At 43.8% G+C, this 27,339-nt stretch overlaps 1 protein-coding gene across 1 annotated transcript in view; it reads left to right on the top strand.

The window, feature by feature from the left end:
• The window catches only part of LOC119186202 (uncharacterized), a 67,928-nt gene that overhangs the window by 14,660 nt on the left and 25,929 nt on the right, over positions 1-27,339 (top strand). The window contains exon 3 of the mRNA XM_075879686.1: positions 2,903-3,757. Coding sequence (XP_075735801.1) covers positions 2,903-3,757 — 855 coding nt within the window. The remainder of the gene's footprint in view (positions 1-2,902; positions 3,758-27,339) is intronic.

Raw genomic sequence — 27,339 nt, 5'->3', positions numbered from 1 at the left:
TATGAAAGTCGCCAGCTACACTCTGTGAATTGTAATTAGTTTAATGTCAGTGAGTAGAACTGTGTGAATTGTACACTTGTTTTCATTTCTTGGTGATAATATCCCTCTCAAGCCTAGCTCAAGTAGTACATTCTTGCTACATTCCACAAGATCCTTTATAAAATGCTGTTAAGAGTAAGAAAACAATACTAACGTAGCAAACCCAATATCACAACATCATAGAAAAGCACAGTACCTAGATATTTATAGTTTAGGGTATGCTTTTACAGGCTGCACTGATTCGTTTCACTGCAGTGTGGCAAAAAAAAAAAAAAAGAAGCAAGGTAACGTGAGTCGCTGCTTTTAATGATAATCAAAGGCTTTACATGTCTTGTGAGTGAACTGCGTTAACGGCAGCACCAAGAAATGCATATTTTATGTAGGTATATTAGTAATATATTCCTTTGTCTAGGATGCCGGTGACCTTAGTTGACAGGCCTAGCCTTGCCCACCAGGTGTTTCTGGTCTTTAAAGGGGCCTTACAACACTTTTTGAGCATGTCAGAAAACACTGCCAATCAGTAGTAGCTCCCGTGAACATGTGAGCTAAATATTATAGCGCAGCACATGGTCCGGAATGGAATTCAAAATGAGTTATCAAAGTCAGCTAAATATTACTTTCTTTTCTTTTGACAAATGACAGAAGACGCTCAAAAAGCACTCGTAGAAGGCCATCTATCAGCCATTAGTTGATTTGAACGTGGCGTGATCGATCGTTACATGAATCACCGCAAGAGGGCGTGACTTGTCTACGCGGGTGCATGCGATCACACTGAAAAAGTTATATATTCGAAAAAAAAAGAGAAGGAAACAGTGCTCAAGGTCACGAGGTGCTTGTGATGTGTATTTTTTTTTCCCCGTGCCATTCCTCTCTGTTTAGCTTCCAGCGCTTTCGTCAGGACAAAAGAAGAGAAAATGGGTTTCCAGCGTGCTACAAATCTTTGTAACTCCGCTTGTACTGGACAGATTCTTAAAATTTTGCGGTGTTGAATTCATTAGGAAATAAGTTATTGTAGTGAATCCATGCCATGGTTACATGAAAACGTTTAGTAAAATATTTGCAGTGCAACTGATACTAGCAAGGAAAAAAAGAGATGAAAAAAAAAAAAGGAGAAAATATTTTATTAAGCAATGCACCAACTTGCCCAACGTCACATTTTACTTCAAAAAGTGTTTAAGGGCTTCTTTAAGGTCGGAGCTTGTCAGCTGGGCCTCCCATAAATCAGCGTATGGTCCTATGATGGGTGTTGTCGATGGTTTGTCCTGCACTCCCATATCATATGGTAGAGTGTGTCTGTTGCTGATTAGAATCCAAAGTCATTCCGTTTGCTTGCTGCTTACATGGAGTGCTAAAGTGTACCATGTGGGAATGAGCCGGCCTAAAGTGTCCGATGTGGCACCATTTGCTTTTGTTAATTTATGGTGTGGGGGTTAGTTAATAAGCCCTTTTGGTAAGTGTGTAGTGGCTAATATATCTTTATTTGTTCAGATTGCTATTCTATGTGTCGAACAGGGCTCGTAAACCTGGTGGGATTGAGAGAACACATAATCTAAAAAACACAGAGAGAGAGAGAGAGAGAGAGAGAGAGAGTGAAAACAAAAGAAAATACCTGCCAGAGACAGTATAGTTGTAGTTTTCGAGCAGTGGAAAGATGTAATTGATGAATTAAATGGCAGTATATTGCAGTTCATAACTTGCTGTCAATTAGTTAGCTAAGTATGTTTAATGAAGGTGAATTTTCTGTACGAAAACAGTACTGTTGCTATTCCCAAAGTGTCTGGGTAGCAGGATGACTGTTCCTGTTACTTTTTGCTTCAATACATAAGCAGCTTTTAGTTAAAGGTCAAGTGGAGCAGCAGTTCATTTTTACCACAAGTTTAATGTACCTATTCAAAGCCCACACCAGCTTCACTTTGTAAGCTTCAATATGTCACTTCACTAGTTTTGGCTTCTTAGAAATAGAGTTTCATAATCTCAACTTCGCCGTTGAAGAATACATACATTTTGTCGAGAAAGGCAACTGTGAGGGCACTTTGCAACATTTTCGTCTAAATACGAGTTCGTGTTCAGTGTGAGAAGTGTAATATGTTTACTATAAAATGTACTGCCACTTCAGTTCTTTCACTTGAATGCCATAAAACTTGTTTGGTTATGGAAACAAAATAAAAATGAAAATTTCGCACTGCAAGTGAGATAATTATAAGTATACTGAGGCTCTATAACAAAATGCAGAACTTATCTCCATATCGTAGGTTATATTTAACTTGTAAGAATACATTGATGGCTTTCTTAACCAAGATCCTAGATGAAAGTAATCTAGTTATTTTCTGCCACTGTCGATCAGTACTGTGAAGAATCTTTAAGATAACTGCCTAACACAGGTGAACAATATTCGTGAATTGAACACAGGCATTAGAACATTTAGTATAACATGTGGGCTGTAAGCCTGTTCGGGATAACTGCAGGATGTTGCTACCTATTTGACTTTGAAAGTGTTCGAGTCAGAATAACCAAGGTACAGCAAAAACTGAAGAATACAGCACAAACTGAAGACACTGAAAACGAAAGTATATGCATTTTATGCCGTAGTGGAGGGCTCCGGAAATTTCGACCACCTGCGGTTCTTTAACGTGCACCCAAACCTGAGCACACGGGCCTACAACATTTCTGCCTCCATCGGAAATGCAGCCACCGAAGCCGGGATTCGATCCCACAACCTGCGGGTCAGCAGCCGAGTACCTTAGCCACTAGACCACCGCTGCGGGGCCAAAGTTTCGATTCATGAGCACTGCATGTCGTTATGTGAAATGGTCATGAGCTCTCTGAACAGCGGTTACTTATCCTAGTTTCATTTTTATTGCAGGAGGAAAAAGACCGAGAGGAGCATGAGTGGGCTTGGCACACACTCAAGCAGGATCACTGTGGCAATCAACTTGTCTACGTCTGCCACTTCTGTGACAGGCGCATCACCACGCTGCCCAGCTTCTCCTTTCACCTTCGCCGTCACTTGGGTTCACACGAAAAAATGTTCTTGTGCCCCACGTGCGGTAAACAGCTCGGCACAGCTGCCACACTCAGGATTCATATGACATTGCATGAGGACAAACCATGGCTTCAATGCCCACACTGCCCCCGTCAGTTCCGTAACCGTGTGTATATGCGCAAACATATATTGCGGTTCCACGATGCACGGCTATGCTGTACCTGTTCACACTGTGGTAAAAGGTTTGTATCAAGCAAACAACTACACCAGCACCTAGCAGTCATGCATATTGATGACCTCTCACCTGATGAAATGGCTCTGGTCAGTAAGCTAAAGAAGTACTACTGTGAGTTGTGCCCGTTTGTGGCATACACTTGGACGGGTGTGAGTGTGCACATGTCAGAGCATCCAGCGGCACAGTGGCTCAAATGCAGCCGATGCTCGTGCCATTACCCAAGTGAGATAAAGCTGATGGCTCATGAGGCACGGTCACACAAGACAGGTGAAATAGTGAAGTGTCCTTGTCCGCTCTGTCCACGAGTGTTCTTCTCCAAAGCCCTATTTGATGAACACACTCAGCTACATGCAAATGGTAATGGCATCAAGTGCCTGCAGTGCGACATGTTGTTCGCAACAGCTGCCAAACTGGAACGACACCAAGAGCGCCATGGACCAACTATCGCTCAGGCATGTAAAGACTGTGGACGCGCATTTGCCTCAATGAGGAGCCTGCAGGTAAGGCTGTCATTTAGACTCTACTTGCAGAGTTCAGTCATTTTGCTACAGTTGGATGAACTTGTTTTAGAAGTGCATTGGTGTCCATACTTGTGCTGCTTTTTCACCTATTCTTTAATTTGCTGGGGCTGCTTTCATTATGCATGAGAGCTGTCATACCTTTGATTCTTTTGAAAGAAAGGATAGCCAGCCATGCATGAACTTTTACTCTGAGTAAAAAGGGTGTCTTTTTGTTCCACAACGATAATAATCATCATCCGGCTAGCTTGCTCTTTCTTTCTATAAAACTTGGCGCTGGCCAGCATCAAGAAAGCTGTGTTGCACTGATAACGCTCATGTTCATGACCTAAAAGAGCCGGGTGCGCGGTGATAGTGCAAGGAAACGAACGCAGGATAGATGATGTTTGTTTTCGTGGGACAAAAAAAAAAACACCCTTTTTACTCCATCTTTTCTTTAAATATTTTTTGCATACTCATTTAGACTATCATTATCTAGGTGGAAGCACCTCAAGTTATGATTGATGTGACACAAGGTGCGACTACAAACACCAGTCCTCTGCGTGTTAAACATTATTGTGCCCTGCCATTGAGTCAGTCGTCTTGGAAAATTGACAATCCGTGGTTGTCTAAAGCACTTCTAAATGCAAGAAACCTAGGTAGACAAAAATTGTGGCGCTCATCAGAGTCACTCATTAAGTATATTTTGCCCATAAGGCTCACAGGGGCTCACAATCATCAAAAGTTTTTTAACCAGACTCACTCGGACTAGGTTAAATTTTTCTCTACCGGACTCGCTCAGACTCGAACTTACCGAAATTGTACTCACTCGGACTGACCCGTGGCTCAATCTCAGTCTTGAGTGAGGCTTAGCAGAGTCCTTCAATGCTTTTCTGGATGCGAAACTCCTCTGTAACTCTATGGAGAGAGCTTGCTATGTCGTCACAGTGGCCGCACGGTCGCGCTAGGTAATGGCATCAAGATCCTGCAGTGCGACATGTTGTTCGGAACAGCTGCCAAACTGGAACGACACCAAGAGCGCCATGGACCAACTATCGCTCAGACATGTAAAGACTCAGGACGCACATTTGCCTCAATGAAGAGCCTGCAGGTGAGGCAAATGAGGCATTGAGGAGCCTGCCTCCATGCGCTCAGGGGGCATGGAGGCAGGCTTTGCTGCCTAGAGAGAGCTGAGGACCCGAGGTTTCTGGCGGTATCAGTGTTCAGTTTTCCGTGTTTTTCTAAATTTGTACAAGTTATAGCTGTCAGAACTGTGTGTTATACGTGAGCGATGATGCGAAAAACCTGCTGTGTGCAAGGTTGTCGCTCCAGCTACAGAGGTGGGAGGGAAAAGGTGTTGTTTAGTTTGATGAGCGATGTTGATGAAAAGGACGAATCGAAACATGCAATGCCGCGACGGGCAGCTGGTGGATCTACCTTCGATTCTGGAAGCATTTGAGCGTGTGAGAAAGATTTCCATGACGCCAACGCTATTCAGGCTGATGACCTCGTAGTGATTGGAGAAAAATGTGTCTTTGTAAAGCGAGAAGGCAAGTTGCCGGCTGGAGCTGTTTTCTTTCGTAGCTTGCTAGTTTTTTTAGGTTTTTGTCAATTCATTAGGTGCTTGGCATTGTTTTCTTGTTTGCAGTCACTAAAGAAGTTATCTTTTCCGTTTCAAGTGACTCAAAATGAGCAAAAGCTTGTGTCGTTTTTTTTTCATCAGTTTGCGTTTTTTTTTTCAATGGCTTGCTACCTCATTTACTGGCTTTGTACAAAGTTTTTATTTGCTAGAAAGTGTCGTTCATAGCTACCTGTTTTTTAGGTAACTCCCCAGTATTTTTTTTGCCATAGAAATTATACGGACACTCTTGGCTGGATTTCGCCGCTGGCGTCGACGTCGGCGTCTGCCGTCATTCATTGTATATGTATACGTATCTAGATATATGAATACGCAAGAAAGAAAAATAATCCAGAAAAAGACACCCGCGTGCGGAATCGAACCTCCAGCCTTTCGTTTGTCAGCGCGCGCTGTTAGCCACTGAGCCACATGGAGCACCTCTTTCAACATTGAAACGGCAAGCTATTTATATCTATCACTTAGTGCTGGCAGCACCTAGCTCGGGGGAAATAGCATGTTTTCAGCATTACACGAGTCCCATTGCTACGCTGCGCATTGTAAAATGGGTCACAAATTTCCTTGTGCAATATTGTTCACGTAACATGTAGTTGTCGAAATTACACGTCGGAAATTAACAGCACAAGGTTGCAAGCTTGGAGTTAAGGCTAGCCTATAGACCCTAGAGATAAGCGTGTGTTGACGCGGCACATGGATGTGAAAGTTTGCGCTTGTGAAAACTTGTGAAAGCTTGTGAAAGTTTCGTCATTCCTGATTTTAAGTGTTGCCAAATCTGCATGGGTTAAGTGCCAGTGTAGTGAGCTTATTTCTTATGAACTGTAAACACAGGAATGTAGAGCTTTTGTTTTTTGTCATGCGAAGATGTACCGCGCTGTAGGTGGTCTGATTGTAAAAATACTGCGGTCAGCACTCGCTCAACCCTCTCCTTGGGACTTCATTTTGCGAGTGGGTTGGTTTACAAGGCTTGTTCAGGGTCATAAGTCTAAGTAAATATCGTGTGCCTGAATAGGTACTAGCATTGTTTTCCACTGCATGAGGTAGGAAACCGCACTGGAACTCATGCAGCGAATATTGTTGCGTCAATCATGTTTGGATCTATCGCAACTTCGATGTCTTTAAACAACAAGCTATAATAAGTTTTTCACACATGTATGCAACTGCCACATTGTATGTTAGGTGAAGTAGAAGGGATAATTGAATTGCTGCGGCTTGGTGACAGATAAACTATTGCTTCGAACCTGCGCAACATCCAGCTGAGAGTAGCACGCACACACGAATGTCCCCACGTTGACCGCAGCAACCCTAGCGGCGGCTTCTGTCCCTGTATGAAACTATAGGCGGAGTTTTGAGACCAGAAAAGCATTGAAGAACTTTGGTCTTAGTGAGCCGTCTCATGAGTTCATTAGCATATAATTACTTCTTTGATCATTGTGTCAATGCACTTTAATGCCTATATATGACATGATATGCATTTCGATTTCGTACCTTCAAAGTGGACGAGAGATGACCGCCACCATATTTCAGTAGTAGAGCATCGGATGCGTCGTTCAAGGGTCGAAGGTTCGGTACCTGCCGGCGGCAAGTTATCTTTTCGTCCATTTTTCTTTCTTCACATTTATATTGCAGTTACTTCTAGTAGCATTCTCTATACTTTTCTTGGCATCATTGTTTGTTAATTGTCATTAATATTGTGTCTAACAAAAGAAACAAGCCCTTCACTTTACGCTTCTTCGCTTCATTTATTGCAAAGGTCTCGTTCTGGCAGACCTGATGCCTTCAGGTAGTATGCGAGTGATTTGATTATCTGCCAGCTCATAATAAGATCACATGCCACGTGACATCCATAGGCAAAAAAAAAGTGTTTCATACTTGCCGTAATGGCTGGTTGAAGTGCTGACTGACGCTCCCATGGTTAAATGCACATACATACCCCATAAAGTGGATGGAGGGATGACCACCGTCGTAACAACAAGCTAGTGCACTGGTAGAGCATTAGATGCGTTATTCGAAGGTCAGGCAAGTTATCTTTTCGTCCACTTTTTTTTTTCACATCTACGCTATAATTCCTTCTAGTAACATCCTTTATACTTTCCTTGGCATCATTGTCTGCTGATTCTCATTAATAATGTGCCTAACAAAGAATATGACCCCTTTAATTTACACTTCTTTGCTACATTCAAATAAAATTTTTTAGGATTTTCAATCCATTAAGGACATTTTATTGAAAGATATGACTCACACAAGATATTTTGACTAGAACTTCCTATGACTCTGCGAGCTTCAGTGAGGGGATGAAACAGCTGCCTTCCTGCCTCGTTGGTAAATCGCATGGGATCATTAATTGTTTGTATATTGACTGGGCATATGAATGCAAGCGTGTTGAAGTAGGTGTGAGCAGATGCAAATGTAAATATAAACTTGAGTCTACAGAAGGCTTATAGTAATGCTGAAATTGAGTAGTTATCATTATTGATCCACAGAAAATTGTGGAGCTTACTCAGACTCACGTAGGAAATATGTATTGCACTTTCATATCACTCGGACTCAGACTCACTGAAATTTTCTTCTACCGGACTCATTTGGACTGAAAATTACCAAAATATTACTCATCCTGACTCAGACTCAAAGCTTGATATGTCTGAGTGAATCTGAATTAGTCGATTGGTGAGTGAATATGCCGACCTATGGCCAGAAAGATGTATTCTAGAAATATATTTTGTGCCAAAACTATAGACCCTGATGAAGATACTCTGAGATGCTTCTAAGGTTGTGAAGGGCAATCACAGGTTCAATTCCTCAGCCCCGAAGAATTTGCTGAATCTGTTTGAGGCAGTAAAAGTAAAGAAGCATAGTTTTTCTTTACATCACTGTAATTAACTTTCTAGCTTACAAAATTCCAATAGTTAGCTTCCTTGTTAGTTTACTGCATTGTGATTTTGCATGGGAAGGCTTTTCAACAAGCCTTGTGTTCCACTAGCCTGAATACGGCACATCACATTGTTTATTTTTGCCGGGGCATTCAGGTAATGTTAAGTCGTTTAGCTTTATGCATGAGTCAGTTCCTGCACCATTTCAGGATGCTGTCGTCGTGGTCTTTGATGGTAAAATGAGGCTAGAATGGTGCCATCACAACCCAGAGCATCTACACTTTTTAGAGAGATGTAGATCGGGTGCGAGGCTTCTTGAAGGGAGTGGCTCACCGAGGTGGGGTTTCTCAGCAGATTGGCCATTTAGAGAATAACTATGAAGGTTTTCTTAGCTTCTTGTGCTCCTACATTACCTGAATTTTCCACTGTTTTTTTATGACATTAACTAGGAGATGCCTCAAACCAACCAACAGAAAGAATAAAAAAGGCAGCTTCACACTGTTAAGGGGGGACATGGTGTGTGGAGATATTTTCTGTATTTGTGGACCAAACATGATGAATATATATATGCTTATGTAGTTTCTCCTGCTGATTTCAAATATGCAAAACTTTTCATTGTAGCTCAATTAATTTAGAATATGTGCAATGCTGCCACTCTATTGTTTTCGGAAGCAGTAGAAAAGAAAGGGCGTATCAAAAAGTAAATATTATTGCATAGCTAGACAGTGCAATCAGCAATAAGTGCAATGCTGCAAGCAGATTTCAAATCAAAGAAAAACTAGTGATTCTGCAGATGATGAAAGTTGAGGAGTCATGTCATGGCTATCACATACAAAGAAATTCAATACCTTCTAAATTTATATGGGCAGCAAATGGAAATTCTACTCTTAGCACTTTGTAATACACAGATTGGGCTTTACGTTAATAAAAAAAAATTAGTGCTCTAGTTGTTTTGGATTGCAAGATATCAACCCGACAAACTAATAAAGTCACAAAAAAGCATGTTTTCAGAAAACTGAGTAAAAGAAATAAAATTCATTCATTTAATAACTGCACTTGAAAATGCTCAGTACGCACCAGGCAAGTAGTCCTTTTGATTATGAGTCCCTGTGTGGCGCTTTTTCAGGGACTGGTGCATGTTCTCCGTTGCTTGTCGCTTCTTGGCTGATGCTGCCGTGCGCCGTCAATCATTTTCAGCCATACGGCTGCGGCTTTGCCAGCTGGGGTTTGGGCCAAGCTCTTTCCTAATGTCTTCTGATGCCTTTTTATTGCCTGCATTGAGCTTGAGCACTGCTTCTGCCACAGCTGCCTCCACCGTGAATAGCGAAGCATGTCGCTCCTTTGGTGCCAGCGCCCAGATCATTGAATGCAGGCATTTGTTTTTATTTTGGGTTTTCCTTCGCTGGCATCGTTGCAACAGCTTTCTGTGTGATAAGCGCTCATAAATGGGAAGTAAGGCTTGGCAGACATGTGGAGGCAGCTTTCGACGATGTTTGGGAATGGGCTCCCCCTTGGCCTTTGCCGCCTTTTGTTTGCACCAGGAATTTGGACCAGGGGGGCACAGAGGGTGGTTTGCCACATCATCATTGGACGTGATGCGATGATAAGTGGCCATCACTGCTGTGTGCATAGCATCGACATCACCACTGTGTCTTCAGAGACCACCCATAATAATTGGTGAGCTTGGAGATGAGGTCTCCTGTTAAGCGGCCCTTTCCCCCAAGACTCTCAAGACCAGGGCCTTTGTGTTTTGCAATCAAGTTGCGCAAAGCAGTGCCCATACGCTTTTGGACATGATTAACACAGTACTCTTTTTCCACTGAGATATACCCATATACCTTATCTTCTTGTAGCGCAAGGTAACTGTGGCTGTCCCCGTCGCAAAGCAACGTGGTATAGCGCAGGTTGTGCCGCTCAAGTGACCTCCTGAAGAGGATGAGGACAGCCTCAACCTCCATTTCCACAGCCTTCTTGTCTCCGTGTTTCTGACAGTGGTGATGTTCCTTCCACGCTGCATAAGAAGGGTCACCTTCCTTTGGGCCCGACTCGCATCCAGCACAAAAGTTGCTCAAAACAACGAAGTCAAGCACCAGCCCACTGAACAATTAAATGACAATGCCGAGATTAATATGCGACGAATGACCGTGAGTCATTTATGACCTATCAAACGACGCCGCGATGTTTGCCATGTGGCCTATATTAAGTTCACCGTGAAGTTCGCGAACCGACGGCGCGCAGTCGCTCGTCAAATGGCGTGCAGCACAATCCGCCGCGGGCGCCAAATTCTTCTTCACGTAGTATGTCACGTTTTCGTGTGAAGACCCCGACGGCTGATGCCCATCAAGGAGAACACATCATTCAGCGCGGTCTGTCTGTTCCCCGTTGCCTGCATGGCATGCGCGGCCAAAATATTCACAGCAAAAGGTTTCATACATTCATCGCTACGTACGCGCGGCGAGCTCCACAACGACGCAGTCTCCCCACAGGTCGAACACACAAAACGCAACTTCACGGCGAGTCCGAATTCCCGGTTGTCGCGGACAATCTGCAGTTCTCCGTTGCATGCCTTGCACTTTGCGAATGCCAACAAAGCGCTGTTCACTGTTTCCAAATCTATAATTGTGAACGTGGTTCCATCAGGCGGCCGAGCTGCTTCGTCGGCACCGTCAACCACGAATGCGCGTTTCCGCTCCGTCGCTGCAGCGGACGACAACTCCGATAACTTATCATGGCCTTTAGCTCGCTCCTCTTCCAAGTCAGATTTCTGCCGATAGATAGTATCTAGACGCACGCGACCACTGCCCGAAGACTCCGCGGGTGACAGACTTCGCACAGGCTCTGTGACAACTGATGTGGTAGCTAGGCCTTCCGTGGTAGCCTCGACGACTTCACCATGGGCCGCGGAGAATGTAGCGTCTCGGGGGTTTTGCTGTATTATGGAGCGCTTCTTGAAATTCGCGACTAGCGTCTTTCGCACCAAACTTGTGCCGCGTGCGGAATTCGCGCTCAGGATTTGACATCATGAAACTTCTCCACTGACACTGAGGCAAAATGTTGCGCATGGACGTGCGCCTCAATACCCGGAGCAGACAATGCCAATAGCCTCCACCAATAAGGAGGCAACTCAAATCACGTGCGCGAAGTAGCGAATAGGAAGGCGCTCTGATACTTCTTTTTGCCGCTCATTTTACAAGCTGCCAATGGTTGAATTGGGCCCATTCTGGCGGGAATTTGAAGGCGAAAGACGGCTCTCTCAAATGAGACCAAGCGGGCCGCGCTGACACACATTAAAGGGCAGGGGCGCGTCACAGAAAGTGTGCAATTTCAACGTCGATTTCAGCTCAGATCTAGCTAGAAAGCGCCGTATAAAGGGTCTTAGTGGCTAAAATAATGATATGAGACTGGAGAGCGAGTCGGCGTGTGAGGAAAATGGCCGAGTCAGGGTGCGCTGCTTGCTCAACTCATCGAAACTTTGACACAAAGTGACAAATTCCGCAACGGTGGCAGGATTACAGGCCAGGAGCAGCTGATATGCACCATCATTTATCCCTTTGAGGATGTGTTGAATCTTCTCCGACTCGGGCATAGTGGTGTTCACACGGTTGCAAAGACCATCAATGTCTTCGATGTAGCTGGTAAAAGATTCCGTTGGCTTTTGTGTGCAAGTCCGCAAGCGTTGTTCGGCTCTGGACTTGTGTACAGCGGGTCGGCCAAAAACGTCAGCAAATAACGTTTTAAAGATGGACCACGTCGTAATGTCGTTTTTGTGGTTGTTATACCACATTTCGGCCACGTCAGTGAGGTAAAAGATGACGTTAGTCAATATGTCTGCGTCATCCCACTTGTTGTTTGCGCTCACCAGTTCGTAGTTAGCGAACCAGTCTTCCACGTCGGTCTCATCAGCTCCGCTAAAGACCTTGGGCTCTCGCAAACGAAGAACGCCGGGGTTGCTGGAGGATGGAGTGGAAGAGCCAGGTTGCGCGTTGTTGGTAATCATGTTGGGAGGTAGCGTTCGGTTGCGCAGCTCCAGGTTTAGGGGACGGTGAATGGCAGCACCCAGGTTCAGGCGACGGGGAATGTCAGCACCCTCCACCAATTGAAAACAACGTCCACATGCCTCGACAGCCCACAAGGCAGTAAAAGCCCTGCTGTGTTTCCTGAGAAAGACAGGCTTGTGTGAACGCCTCTGACATGCGGTAGAGTTCTACACGCTGCAGTGAAATTACTGTCAGTCTCTCCCACGCCCTTTTTTTTTCTTCCCTTTCATCTTTCTTGTCCCCTTCCCTAATCCCCCAGTGTAGGGTAGCCAACCGGATGTTTTTCTGGTTAACCTCCCTGCCTTCTCCCTTTTGTTGCTTCCTCCTCCGTCTCTGTTCATTAGTATTTCTTTCTTTAGTATTTTTTTCTATTTCCCACTTGAATTTTTCTTCCTAGCTTTTCTGCCCCGCTGCGATGGTCTAGTGGCTAAGGTACTTGGCTGCTGACCCACAGGTCGCGGGATCGAATCCCCGCTGCGGCGGCTGAATTTTCGATGGAGGTGAAAGTTCTGTAGGCTTGTGTGCTCAGATTTGGTTGCACGTTAAAAAACCCCAGTTTTTCGAAATTTCCGGAGCCATTCACTATGGGGTCTCTCATAATTATTTGGTAGTTTCGGCGTGGCAAACCCCACATCTCAATGAACTTTCTCTTGATACAAGTGTAGAGGGGTGTTTACGGCAGCCATAATCGATAGTGACAAAGACTAAAATTTGTGCAGCGCGCACTCTATAAGCACTCACACGGTGAAAGAGGTAGCCATAAAGCTCGCAGTTGCTCATATAAACACAACTCTAATAGTCAGCGGCTCTCAGAGGTCAATAACAAACTTTGCCAACGATCGCATCTCCCCACAGGCACCTGGGAAGACTAGGGGTGGAAGAGCTGTTCTATTTGAGCCATTGTGTGCCAAACTGGTTTACCTGCGACATCCTGTTCTGAACCATCCCTGTTGTGTGCCAAACTCTTTTATCCATGCCATACTGGGTCGCAGAACCCAAATTTAGCCGCAAGGTGCTTCATGCCTGAAAATGTGGCGGAAACACCGTACTTTCAGTTTCATTGAAACTGAAAGTTTACCAGTTTCGTCAAAGTTCTAATCACTCAAGCAGCAGCAGTGAACTTTGATCTTAATGTCGTGATCATTGGCATGAGCGCTATCTAGGGTGGCATCAGCACTTAGGCCGACAGCTGAATTTCGTGAATACTATATCATGTAACACTACAAGACGGTAATTTAAGAGAACATGGCCATGTAAGGGAGAGCAACATTTTTTACACAGATTTTTAACAATGAGAGCACAGCACATCGAAGTACAAGAGAGTCGCCCACTGATAGCTGCTGAGCTAGCGCGCGTGCCAGTGATCGCGAGGGCGCCCTTAAAAGGAAAGTACACTGTGGCTGCTCGAGCAACACCCCTCCCCCCCTTGCGTCTTTTCCTGCTCGTTCAATATTGGAGTGGCGTTTCCTCTGCTTTGACAGGATGACTCCTGAGTAGGGTGATGTCATCACTTGAGGCTGGATGTTTAAGCACTAATAAAGTGTGTTTTACGTGCCAAAAACAGGCAGGTAAAACACCATTTTAGGCCCTCAAAATCATAGGTATAGGCACAATAAATTTCTACAAAAATTTAAATATCCCAAAATAATGACGTCGGTGACTTGTTTCTATAGCAAGAAGCACAAAAAAATAATATTTAAGATAGCAGAAAGGTACCAACGATTCAACATAGGCATGCATTTCCCGCACGATTCGCAGTATGTGATCTTTAGTTTTATTGCCTAGCATTGTGCGTCAACTGTCCATCATTCAATCTCTCATGGGTCTCTTTCGTTTCGTTGTAGCTGGTAAGGGCAGCGGAGGAGCAAATAACCAGCCCACTGATACCCCAGAAGAGAGGCATGGTAGGTCTAATCGCATAGGACCAATTTCTCCCCTATTGGTGAACACCTTAAAAGGCCCTTCACTAGGTTTGAGCATTTCGAGCTGACAAGCGTAATAGTGCACTGGGCACTCTGGATCAATCCTGTTAAGATTTGAAAAATTACATGTCGCCGAAAAACGCTCAATTTCTAATGAATTCCACTTGCCCTTCTCACGGGCGTGCGCCCCAAGATCTAGGGAGCGACTGTACGCTCTTCATCAGAACTTCGTTAAATGCTAGCTGTATCTATAAAGACACACGCAAAATGTTCCGTTTCCTGACTATATCCTGCATTTAAACGATACCTCAGTAATAGTGTTGCACGTGACATTATTCTACTTGGCATGTGCGATTTGTGTGTTCTGTTGTGTAGCATGACTGAGAAGTACTTTGATTTGGGCTAGCTGCTTCATATCATTTTGAAAGGAAAGCGCAGAGACAAAGAGAAAAGAAAAAGAGCACTTTTTGTCTCTATGTCTTTCTTTTTCCTGAGTCTTTGCACTGCCCTTTCAAAATCAGTATAATGAATGAATTCTGAGAAATATAATAAAACATACGAATGCAATTTCAGCTTATGGTTTTTTTTTGTTTTGAATAGCCTCGAGATGCTACTTAATAATCGGCCCTCGTTTAGAGTCCGCCTCGGTGGATCAGTCGCTATAGGGTGCTCCGCTGCTGACCCGAATGCCGTGGGTTCGATTGTTTCCACGGTGGTCACATCTAGATGGATACAATGAAAGTAGATGCCCGTGTACTGTGCAATGTCAGTGCACGTTAAAGAACACCAGTTAATCAAACAGAAACTAGTAACATACAACAGAGAACGTTGAAACGATACATCGATGGCGTACGCGCACGAGTAGGCTGGGGCACGTCAGTTGCGCGTGACCTTGCTGACGCATGTTGTTCTTGATGCGTATGCATCATGTGATTCTCCTGCCCTGATACCGAAGAAAACATGGAAGGAGTAAGGCTCACGATGGCTACATGAGACAAGAGGCAAGGGATTCAAGCTTGTTTCTTTGCATCAGGCTTTGGTGGCTTGTAGCGAACCAATTTGAAAAATCACCATGGTAGAACGTTTTTCATTGGGCACGCAAGAACTTCTAGTGTCAAACTATAACATATTATGTCTCCTAGAGAGAGACGCTCCAAAAGTAAATTACAAACTAAACAAAAGCCGCATCCACATCACATTTTTTACCTGAGGGCGCTGCAGCAGATGGGTTACAATGTCAAAGAAAACACGCCTTCATTGACACAACCCACTTTATTCTCTTTATAAGCCATTTCATTCTGTCATGAAACTAACAAAAAAGGAATTATTAGTTCTATCTGATACGACATTCTAAAATCGTAATTATCATTGCATGAAAAAGACTGTTTAGATACATTCATTTTCGAATGTGAGTTAAGCATGAAAATCTTGACATAGGAGCTTTAACCGCAGTTTAATTTGATGCAATGATAGTAATTCCCATTTCAGTTAATTTTTTATATTGCTACAGCTGTCATTTTTGAGTAATGGCTTAGGACAAACCTTGAAGCATGGTTTTGTAGTTTTTCATGTTTGTCACTTGAAGACATACAACAAGAAACCTCATACAGAACAAACATATTCAATCATATGGTGAATGTATGCTAAATACACTGTTGATTGTAAACATGCCGGCGCCTGTCTCAGGCTTTGCTGCATAAAGTATAAAGATTTGGTGACCTTCGTGACCACTGAATCAACAAGAGCATTCCATGAGTGGTCCTCCATGGTTTTTCATTCGTTCTCCAGCTACCCACAGCTGCCCAGAAAAACCTGCTCTTCCTTCCCACCACAACACCCAGGTTTTCAGGGGGGTTCTTCAGTTCCTTCAGGGCACTGGACAGCTATTTGTAGAAGGTGGTCGCCATGTCCTCGGCCATAAATGTCACTTTTATTTTTTTACCGCATCTTTAATTCCCTCTCCTCCTTCTCCTGCAGACGTTGAGACATTCTTCCACTTAGGGCTGCAGAAATAGCATCTTTTGCACTCCTCATGCTCCTCCTCCAATCGCTCGCAGCGTGTCAGTTTTGTCTTTGTTGAACCTTATAGTGTTTTGCAAATATCTAGCGGTTTTGCACCACGCTCAAAAACAAAATATGGGCTTGAGTAGCGCTAATATACGCGCTCATTTGGAAAATAGGCATTTACAGGCACTTATAGGCATTTAGGCCCAAACACCCAAAATAGGCACTTATAGGCACTATAAAAACACTGTAAAAGCCCTTCTTAACCTCTAATTCATGCTCATATATCAAAATGGCTAGATAAGAATGCAAGGAACAAAACAGGCATTTGTCTATAATCCGGTCTGTAGTCATCACATGCGCTATCTAAATGATGGAGATTGGCTAGCTCGTTTCATTCCTGCTTCAGCCACATTCATCGCGCACGTTTGTGCGCTTTTACCCACGAGTAAAACACACGATGTGCTGCGGTATGTTATCAATTTTTATTTTACACGGGACATTACGGCGAGGGCGAAAATTTGTCTATGGTTTCCACCTGATTTCCTTTACAATAATTAATGGTAATTACACAATTTAACTTGGTGTGTGGAAAATGCGGCATGGACAAATGTTGCTTCACAAGTGTGGTGAAATGGGCCTACATCTGATCTGAACGTTCTCTCTGACTACTTCACTCTTGCTTGAAAAGGCCTTTCTGGCTGCTCTAAGCCTTCTCCAAAATGCCTTTCTGTATGCTCCAAGCCTGCTACAAAACCCACTTTTGCCTGCTCCTGTGAGTGCTTCCAAACCAGTGTACCCTGTTCCACCCCTGGAAGATGGAATTCTCCCCCTGCAGGGGCGTCTGCGCAAGCAGGTGTTCGGTGCGTGGCAACACCACGAACTCGACCCAACGTTGGGGTTTCGACTCCCTCCCACATCTAGCTGTGCGTAGGCTTGCCGTGTCCGGGGAAAAGGGAATCCTGGGGGCTGAGCCGACGCTGGGTGATTGGGCCTTTAAGCCCCCCCCCCCCCCCCCCGGCAGAGGCAACACACCCCTTTAGCCCCGGCTTGACGCAGACAGCACCCCTGAGCTGACCCACCCAGGGGAAGTCGGCAGTCGCCTTTTCTTATCTCTCTCTCTCTCTCTATCTCTCTACACCTTCGTCGTTATCACTCACTTTTTTTATCACTCCTGTCATCTTCTCTTCTGTGTACTTTCGAATTTCCTGGCGGCAAGGGTCAACATTGTTTAGTTGCAGAACCTTGAGTAGTTATATTCAGTTATAGTGGAGATGCATGACTGACGTCTCCAAGTGTTTAATATCCAACCTTGTAGCGTCCTCTTGTTGGGCTTGGTGGTGGGTGGCCACCATCACCGCCGAACTTTACACAATCTGTCTGAACAACTTATTTCCTCCCCTGCCTGATCGCCGTCCCAAAAAGTGGCACACTAGTGAATCGATCCTGTTTCCAAAACGAAAGCAGTCCTTCCACAAGTTTCATGACGTGCATAGCAAAAAAAAAAAAAAAAAACAGTCGGAGCAATCTCACCTTTTCTTGTCTCGAAAACACTCACAGAAGCAATCGGCCCCTGTTATCATGTAACGAAGTTGGGATGTATCGACCTCCTTTTGGAGGTTCGCGACAAATTCTAGTACGACAACTTATCTAAACTGGTAGTATTTGGGGATGTCCCAGTTTCCGTAGACCCAAACAGATCCATCAACACAGTCATCTCTGATGACGACCTTGTTGAATTATCAGAGTGAATTATTGGAAGGCTGGCAAGACCAGAATTTAGTGAAGGTCTAAAAAAATAGCTATACGACGAGATAACAAAGAAACACCAACGAAACTTATAATCACCATCTGGCACTACCTGCCACCTCGCAAGAGTTGATAGATACAAGTCCCACTCCTCCGGTGCCTCAGATGACGAATGATAGGCGCAACTCTTTGGAGCGTGCCCAGAAAGAAAAACGCTGAATTACGGGGCCCCCAAAAGGCCGTGTAACCTAAGGTAACACTTTTCGTACACACAGCACCACACAGCTTTAAAATGGCCTATATAATACATTGGAACGTCAGAGGACTCCTAAGGAACCTCGACGATATCCAAGAACTTCTACACAAACATACACCAAAGGTGCTGTGTGTGCAAGAAACACACTTAAAATCAAAACACACAAACTTCCTATGCAATTACATTATTTTTTGAACGAACCAAGATCATGCGGTCGCGTCATCTGTTGGTGTTTCCATAATAGTTAAAATCAAGAAACAGCCTGTACACATCAGTAGCTGTCCGAGCTGTCATCTTCAACAAACTGGTAACACTCTCAGTATTTACATACCTTCACACCAACAACTGAACAAACACGAATTTCAGTCACTAATCGATAAACTTCCATAATCGTATCTCGTCGTAGGGGACTTTAATGTATGTAGAAGCATGTGGGGTGACTCTCGCCACGATGCGCAAGGCCGCATTGTTAAACAGTTCATTTTTTCTGGTGCGCGTTTCTTAAATTGAAAAGAGCCAACATACTATAGCCTGGCTAATAATACCTACTCATCGATAGACCTCAGCATTGTCTCTTCATTGCTCCTAGTTATACTCACATGAAAAGGCATATATAATCCTTACGGAAGTGATCATTTTCCTTTAATTTTGAGTACATTAACATAATCTGAATGTCCTGCACACGCTCCAAAATGGCTCATAGAAAAAGCCTGTTGGGACCAGTTTTATAGGATTGCTAGCTTAAGTTGGACTGGCATATGCGGTTTTAGCATAGATCCAACTGTACAGTACTTTACTGCTATTTTTATTGAAGCTGTAGCTAAGTGCATTCCGGAAACATCTAAATTACCCAGAAAACTGCACGTCTGCTGGTGGAACAGTAAGTGTGTCAATGTGTGCAAACAACAAAACAAAGCATGGAGGCTGCTACGAGGCTCACAGTGACTGCCGAGAATCTTGTGAATTTTAAAAACATCAAGTCACAAGGCAGGAGAATGCTTCGCAGGCTAGGAGGGAGAGGTTTTCATCTGGAATCAACTCATATACACATAAGGCAAAGGTCTGGAGTATGGTTAGCAGGGTAGTAGAATGATAGGCACATCCACTTTTTTTATTAAACACACAGGGCAACGTTTTTAGAAGACCAAGCAAACTCTCTCGGCACACACTTTGAAGAGGTCTCTTGCTCATCCCATTACAGTGCAGCATTTCATGGATACAAAGCAAGAATGAAAAAACAGAAAATCGAACGCAAATCCACACACATTGAGGCACACAATGTACCTTTCATTTCAGCTTAGTTAGAAGCGTCGTTAAACTGCTGTAACAAAATTGCCCCAGGCTCCGATCGTATATTATATGAAATGCTCAGACGTCTGCCTCCTGAAACCAAAAAAGCTCTCCTTTTTTTCTATAATGCTGTTTGGTTTTCCGGTGAGATCCCTTCCACCTAGAAAGAAGCAGTCATTATTACGATTCTTAAGCAGGGCAAGGAGCCATCTTCAGCATCAAGCGACAGGCTTATAGCATTGACGAGTTGCCTTTGCAAGGTTTTTGAAAAAATGATAAACACACGGCTGATGCATTTTCTTGAGACAAATAGCCTGCTTGACCCATGCCAGTGCTGGTTTTGAGAGGCTAAGTCCACTACTGACCACCTTGTCCATATCGAGGCACAAATCTGTGATGCTTTCATCTTATACGATTCTTCATGTCTGTATTCCTCGATATGGAGCAAAGCCTATGACACTACGTGGCACTTTGGCATACTTTGAAACTTGTCACATTTAGGTGTGCGGGGTAAAATGTTTGTAATAATGGAAAGCTACCTGTCCAACAAGACATTTCGTGTCTGATTCGCCATTGGAACATCTCACTGACTCCACAAATAATGATGTCTCCAATTCTATCTTGTTCAATAACTGTCCTTCGCTAAGACAACCCTACTCACTCCATGTCAGGAGGCTCACTGAGAAAACAGCTGTGCCACTTGTAGAATAGGGTTTGATGTCTCCAGCAGTATATCCGTCACCGTGGAAGTGGCAGGTTATAGGCTGCGATGTATCTTTTGTGGACGTCACTAAACATGCACCTACTGCACATATCCGCACCGCACTTCCATGAACTCCAACACAAGTACACTTGCCCAGATTTTTTCACAGACGCATCGAAGTCTCACGCTGGTGTGTATTATGCAGCTTTCTGCCCATCCTTTTCTAATTTCGGTATTCTGTCCTCCCAAACGAGCATTCTCTCTGCAGAAGCTCTTGCAATATCTGTGGCCGTCCTGCATATTAAGGAACTACAACTGCAAGGCGCAATAATATACACAAGTTTACTGAGCATATTAACAGCTTTGAAAATTCAGAGAAAACTTAAAAATCCTGTCCTTGTGTCTCTGTACTCGCCTTTTTATGCACCCTACAACATGTGTCTCAAAAGACATGTTGTAGTGTACTGGGTACCAGGGAACTGCGAGATCACTCGAAACGTGTTGGCGGATCAGCTAGCCGCATCTGCTCACAACAACGCTGCGGCCAATACATTCATAGCTGTCTTTGCACTTGATGTAAAACCTTTCCTACGACAGGATCTCAGGGCGGGCTGGCAATATCTGTGGCCGTCCTGCATATTAAGGAACTACAACTGCAAGGCGCAATAATATACACAAGTTTACTGAGCATATTAACAGCTTTGAAAATTCAGAGAAAACGTAAAAATCCTGTCCTTGTGTCTCTGTACTCGCCTTTTTATGCACCCTACAACATGTGTCTCAAAAGACATGTTGTAGTGTACTGGGTACCAGGGAACTGCGAGATCACTCGAAACGTGTTGGCGGATCAGCTAGCCGCATCTGCTCACAACAACGCTGCGGCCAATACATTCATAGCTGTCTCTGCACTTGATGTAAAACCTTTCCTACGACAGGATCTCAGGGTGGGCTGGCAGCGCCTATGGGATAGACAAATGCAAAACAAATTACAAGTAATCAAAACCGAGGCTCGGGAAATGGCCAATAGTATCCAGATAGTGTTACACACAAGTCACACTTATCAGACTACAAATAGGACACACACACTCGACACATTCATACCTTTTGTCTGGTGGCGATGCACCATTGTGAGAGAGATGTGGAGAATCGCTTGGGGGTCTTCAAGTTCTCATTCAGTGCACTGATTTAGTGCAGTGCTCTCAGAAAAAAGGGCTTTTTATTGCCCTATCAACAACAGATACCCTTGCAACCATCAATGTTTATATCTAGAGAACCCCCTTTTTTGTAAATCAAATTATTGCTGGCATTTTTAACAGACGTGTGTACTTTTAATGTTATATACCCAGGAACTCCGTAGCACGACCTCTGACGAGAGGTCGCTGCTGCGGTGGCTACATCCCCATCATTGTCTGAATGCCACAACGTTTCACCATTCACTCTCACTGCGCACATTTCACATCAATGTCATGATTTTAATACTTCTATGTTTTTACCCACGTTAACACGAGGAATTTTAAGGCCCTTATACAGCCATCTATCATAATCACTGTTCGCATCACTTGTCTCATGACCGGACACTCTTTGGCCATCAAATGGCCCTTGCGCCATGAAACACCGCATATGAAGATGGAATGCTTCAGATAAAATGATATCACAAAACATTAGAGGTTTCAGAGGGGCATATTGCTTCCAACGCACCTTAACTGAAAAACAGTTGGTCAAGTAGCAGTGGTTACAAACTAAAACATATGCGCATGCTGTGCTCACATCCATGATATATCTGGATATATATTAAACGTATAAGGGCAAGCACTGTGAATCCAGAGCTACTCTGGAGCATATATTATGGAAATGCCTAGGAGTTAGTGCTAGTAACGAGAATAGGACCTCTAGTAGCAGTCTTTGGGTACGTTAGCAAGCCACTCTTTTGGTTGCTTCTTTCCTTTGTCTTACTATTTCTTGCTTCCTCATTTTTTCTGGGTCATTCCACGCCAACTGTCCCGGCTGAGGCACTCGCCAAAAGTAAATTTTTATAAAAAGATCTGTGAGAATTACTAACGTATGGGCATTGATTTCAAAGTATTTTCACAAAATGTTTTCAGCCACAAAAATTTGGTGTACACGTGAGCACCTGTTGAACTTCCCAAAAATGTGGAACACTAGGTACGAAGAAAATTTTTTTTCTATAAATCCACCGTTTTGCGCATTTTCCCCATATTTGCTTTGTTGTGTTTTCTGAGCATTGTGCTTTTATTGCAGGGCAGTTTCTGATATCTTTGTTTTTTGACTGCTCGGCCAGTAGGTAAAAGTGTGTATATTGAACTTTTCGGAGATATTTTTTGTGGAAAACAGATAGGTCAAAGGCAGAAGTTATTTTTGTAAAACATTCAATAACATGTAATATCTTCTGAAGTTTTTCTTTTGCCTGTGTTCAGCGCGTAAGTTGTAAAATAAAATACCCAACTTGGAAAAAATGAAAATTAGAGAACCTTTAAGCTTTGCCTTCAAGAGTTGAAGGCGATAGCGCAAATCCTGCCCCTAGTGTGCCCTTCAACCGCTAAGTGCATATTTATTAATATGTTTTGTTACACACACACACAAACGCGCACGTGCGCATGCGCGACCTATCTATAGTAATGCAGTGACTATGCAGTGTGTGGCCACTTCACTCTGCTAGAATGGCGCTCTGCTGTAGTCGAGATACGTTTTTACAATGTCTCACAGATGGGACACACACACACATACACACACGTGCCCGAATGGTACATACTTGATCTAAAGCAAGAGTCGCATGGCCTCCAAGATACACGCAGTGCGCCTACCATATCGGAGGACATCAGGAGTCTCAAAATGCCTCAAAGATGGCATCACATTTATCTAGCATTTGCTGTTTGCTTGATCAATGCCTCAGGAAAGGCAGGATATGTTTTCCGCTAAATGTACATAGTTGTTTATTTTTAAAGCTGTTTGAAAGTTCCTGTCTGTTTTAGCTACGCTGGCTGCATTGTCACAGTCTTTTTTGCAGTTTGATGGCCACCCAAATGCACCTACAAATCGCCGAATGGCCTCGTTTTCGTCGTGACACCTGTCGAACAAAACGCGTTAAGAAGACTCCTTCCGCTACATGGCATTTATTTAGTGTTTTTTCCAGAAGCAGCTGTAAGTAACATCGTGGCTTTGTGATAGGACACCTGCCTGCCATGCGAACGGCCCAGGTTCGATCCTCAATGGGACCGAACATGTTATGCTTTATTTTATTTGTTTCTTTTTTGTTTTTTCACTCACGGATGATTTCTCGCTCACAAACAACGGGGCCGACCCCGACGGCGCAATTTCTGCGACACGAGCTGTCTAACGCTATCGCGTTAATACATTGCCCCATGTTGAGATGTCTGTAGAACCCTGAGGTGATCCAAGAAAAAAAAGTAGAAAAGTAGATATTGTTTAGAAGCATGATAACTTCGTGTGGAAAAAGTTTAATCGAAGTCATTTTTGTTTTAGTCAAGAAAATAATTTTCGAAGTATAGGCCCACTAATGTGTTGTATTCGTGCTTCGACTTCATCTGTTAGCATGTCGGGGAGAAATACGAAAGTTTAATGCCAATGGAAATTTCTGCTGTGAGAGTTAAGGGTAGTGATGATGACGAGTTTATGAGCACTTGAATATAGTAACATAACTACCTCAAGCCATGTGAGGCATTCTGCCTGCAGGGAGCCACAAGGAGGAGTGGCCTGTCCTGTGTGCCTTCTCACGTTTATATAGGCCGACGTTGTGCACCTCTGTGCACTTGAAAAATACCACATTTAATGTCATGCTACGTAACATCTTTTTGTTGGAGGGTGTTAGTATCGGTCCCTGTCCTTCTCTGTGCATAACAATATTTAACCTACACTAGCAAGCTTAGTACCCAGTGCGCATTTCCGTGGTTCCCGAAGTGTGCGTGTGCGGCTGCCTATGTGGGCACAGCGAGCCCAAATCACCTGCTGGTGCTGTGCTCATGTTACGCTGGTGCTGTGAGGGCTGACAGATTCTTTAGAAGTGCGCAGTTTTTTTTTTATTAGGAAAAAACAGTTGATGTAGGAGGCAGTATGCATAAATATCTGACAGTAATTATCCTGTGTTCTTGAAACAGTGCTATTGTTGGATGTAAAGAATAAACATTATTTATGCACCAAATAGCTTTCTTTTCAAGCAGCAATAGCCTATTTAGATTTAGTTTTCTGGCTGTAGCCCATACTAAGGTGCAGTAGCTTATATGCGATCGAAAAAAAGGAATGATAAAGTTGGAACATTACACGGGGCGGGAATATATGACGGCATCTAAATACAGCAGACAACTTCTTTACAATGAGTTCTATGTGTGAATTCCACATCATGTGCCTGGAAAACACAACACCCAAAATTTTGTCTTCCTATACCTCATCAAGCAAGTGGGAACCTATGTGAAGTGAGTGGGAACCTATCAGTGAAGTGTATCCGTGCCGCGACATTTTGGAAGGGGTCAGTTACATTAAGGCTCACTTGAATGCATCTCGTACTGCCGCAACAAGCACATAAACAAACCAGTAAGTTAGGAAATGAATTGACTCTAGCTCCAAACCAAGCGCACTGCACTGATGATGGCAGAGGGGAGTCACGTGATGCCGTTTACTACGTCACAGCGACAGCAGCAGTGGCCTTTCCAGTGGTCGCCATCACACCCAACAGACTTCAGTGGTTTACGTGGTCTCATTCCGCGAGCCATCCAAACCAAGGTGCACGCAAATTTTTTTCACCAAGTTCTAAATTTTTATAAACTTCTTATTTACATACAACGCTTTTTGCTTCTGTCTTCGCTTTGTGTTTACAGGACTTTCACCAATGATTGCCAGGGCTGCGTTCACATTGCCAGGAATCCTATCTTGCCGGGCATCTGGATTTTTTTTGGTTCTGTTGCGCATTGCAGACATAATGTTCTGGAAAGAAAGCGTAAAGGACTGTTGTGGTTCGCTGCTCAAAACACCTTCAATAGCACGTTTGGCACAGTCTGTCTCCAGGAATCAAATCTAGAGAAGGATTGCGGTCTGCTACAGTCATGGCAATTGTCACCACTCCACGACGATTTGTCTTGTGCTAGATAAATGGGTTGCGACACCACTTTGAAGCATGAAGCGATGAGTACTTTTTCACATAGACCTGATATTGGTAGCCACAAACTGTCCCTATTTGTTGCTTCTACTTCGACTGGAGGGACAGGAGGCGGAGGTCAATAGTACTTAGGTTTTCACACTAATTAAGTATTGATTCTCTGTTTGAGATGTTCTGTGGCAGTCATTGGGTCCTAAAGAGCATGGCATTAGGCTTCCGTCTGTAGTATGAAATCAAGAAAAAAGTAAACAAAATTTCAATTAAGTATGAAAGTTTAACATATCTGCAGCTTCTCTGTGCAAACAGCGCTGGCAACTAAGATCCATCTATGTTTAGTCTAAGTGTACCAGGTTGAAGAAGTTTAACCTAAAGAATTTACAAAAGCCGCTGTGCGCATATCTTTGTTTATGACTCGGTGAAAGTGAAGGAGACAATGGCTTTGATGCAATCGGGATCCTCGCAGCCAGTAACGCCATTTGTTTTTCGTGCCTTGGTATGGTCCTATTAGTTGTTTTTTTTAATGGGAAGAAGAAATACTCTGCTATGCAAGTAACTAGCTATGATTTATAACAAATAAGTAATGTGAAATTTTGCCCACGTCATGAAATTAAGACTCTTCTAGTGAGGTAGCTCAAGCTGAAAACTACCGAAACAAAATACTGAAGTCCTTGTCTACTTGCCTTGATTGAAAGGTTGGGAGCCCTCATGCCAACTGCCTTCAGAACACTTGGTTCATAGCTTTGTTTTGCACTAACGCTCACAGTTCACCGCTTATCCCGCATCAAGCACCATAATGCGTCTACATAAACAAGAAAGGCATGTCACTTACATTTAAGGTACACCCATAAGATAGACGTATCCACAGAAAAATGTTCCATGAACAATGGTAACGTGACCCGTCTGTCTGCCAAACACATCCAGACGACGGATGATGCGAGCAGACGACACCTTAGGAATATAACTCATGGTTGCACCACTTGAATCAGGCTCCTTTCGTCTGATAGATATCACGGGCTCGTTGCTCCCACTATAAAAATAGTAGATGTTATCAGACTTCTTACTTTAACCAAATGTGAAAAAAATAGCTTTGCATTTTTCGTACGTATGGTCGCGAACGACGTACAGAAGGCGGGAACCTACAGTATATCACCTCATCGTGTTCCACCCGCTACAGAATACATGAATTTAGTTTGTCGTGTGCATTCACTCTACGCGACCCCGATCAAATTTGTTTGCCCGGTTCACATGAACGTTGAGACTTTATTCTAAAGGCAGTGCACTGACAAAAGTGCATGCAAACAGTAACCCAATTCATTCCGGGGGAAATTGTAGTAGCTGAAGCAATAGCATTATCATAATGTGGCCCTTGTTTACACTCATATTGAAGTGTAAAATACATTGTAGGGTAAAATACATGCAAAAAAACAAAAAATTATGTGCAGAAAACACACTTTTGTTTCTTTTTTATACAGCGAATTTGGTAACTTTGTATTGCCCGCTGTAGTAAAACAACACAGTAATGAGCCTCAACTTAAAAAATTATTTGCTCGATTAGAACAAAAATGACCTCGATTAAACTTTTGTGCACAAAGTGATTATGCGTTGTGGAGATAGGTTTGCACTAGGCTTACCTACTATGCGCAACCGTGTAGGGATGCGATGTCCTCCACTGCCGCTGCGTGCAAAGACGTTGCGGCCGGGTTCGTCGTTTTCGATGGCACGGCGCAGAGACCACGCACGAGGCAGGATAACAACAACGGGTTTATTAACCCAAGATGCAGCACAGTGCGACGCTCACGGGCTTGCAGGCCGTATAGGGAACTCCGCAAGACCGAGCAAGTACGCTTGCCTAGGGCGCGATGACTCTCGCACAAGGGCCAAAGTCGAACGACGCACCAACGAGAAGCCGCCTGCTTAGCAGCGCGTCTACCCCTCGTGAAGGCCTGAGAGCATCTGCCGCGAAGAGCGAATCGTCGGGCGCGACACAGCTCGT

The sequence above is a fragment of the Rhipicephalus microplus genome, chromosome X, assembly GCF_043290135.1.
Source record: "Rhipicephalus microplus isolate Deutch F79 chromosome X, USDA_Rmic, whole genome shotgun sequence".
NCBI lineage: Eukaryota > Metazoa > Arthropoda > Arachnida > Ixodida > Ixodidae > Rhipicephalus > Rhipicephalus microplus.
This window is presented reverse-complemented; position numbering and strand designations above follow the sequence as displayed.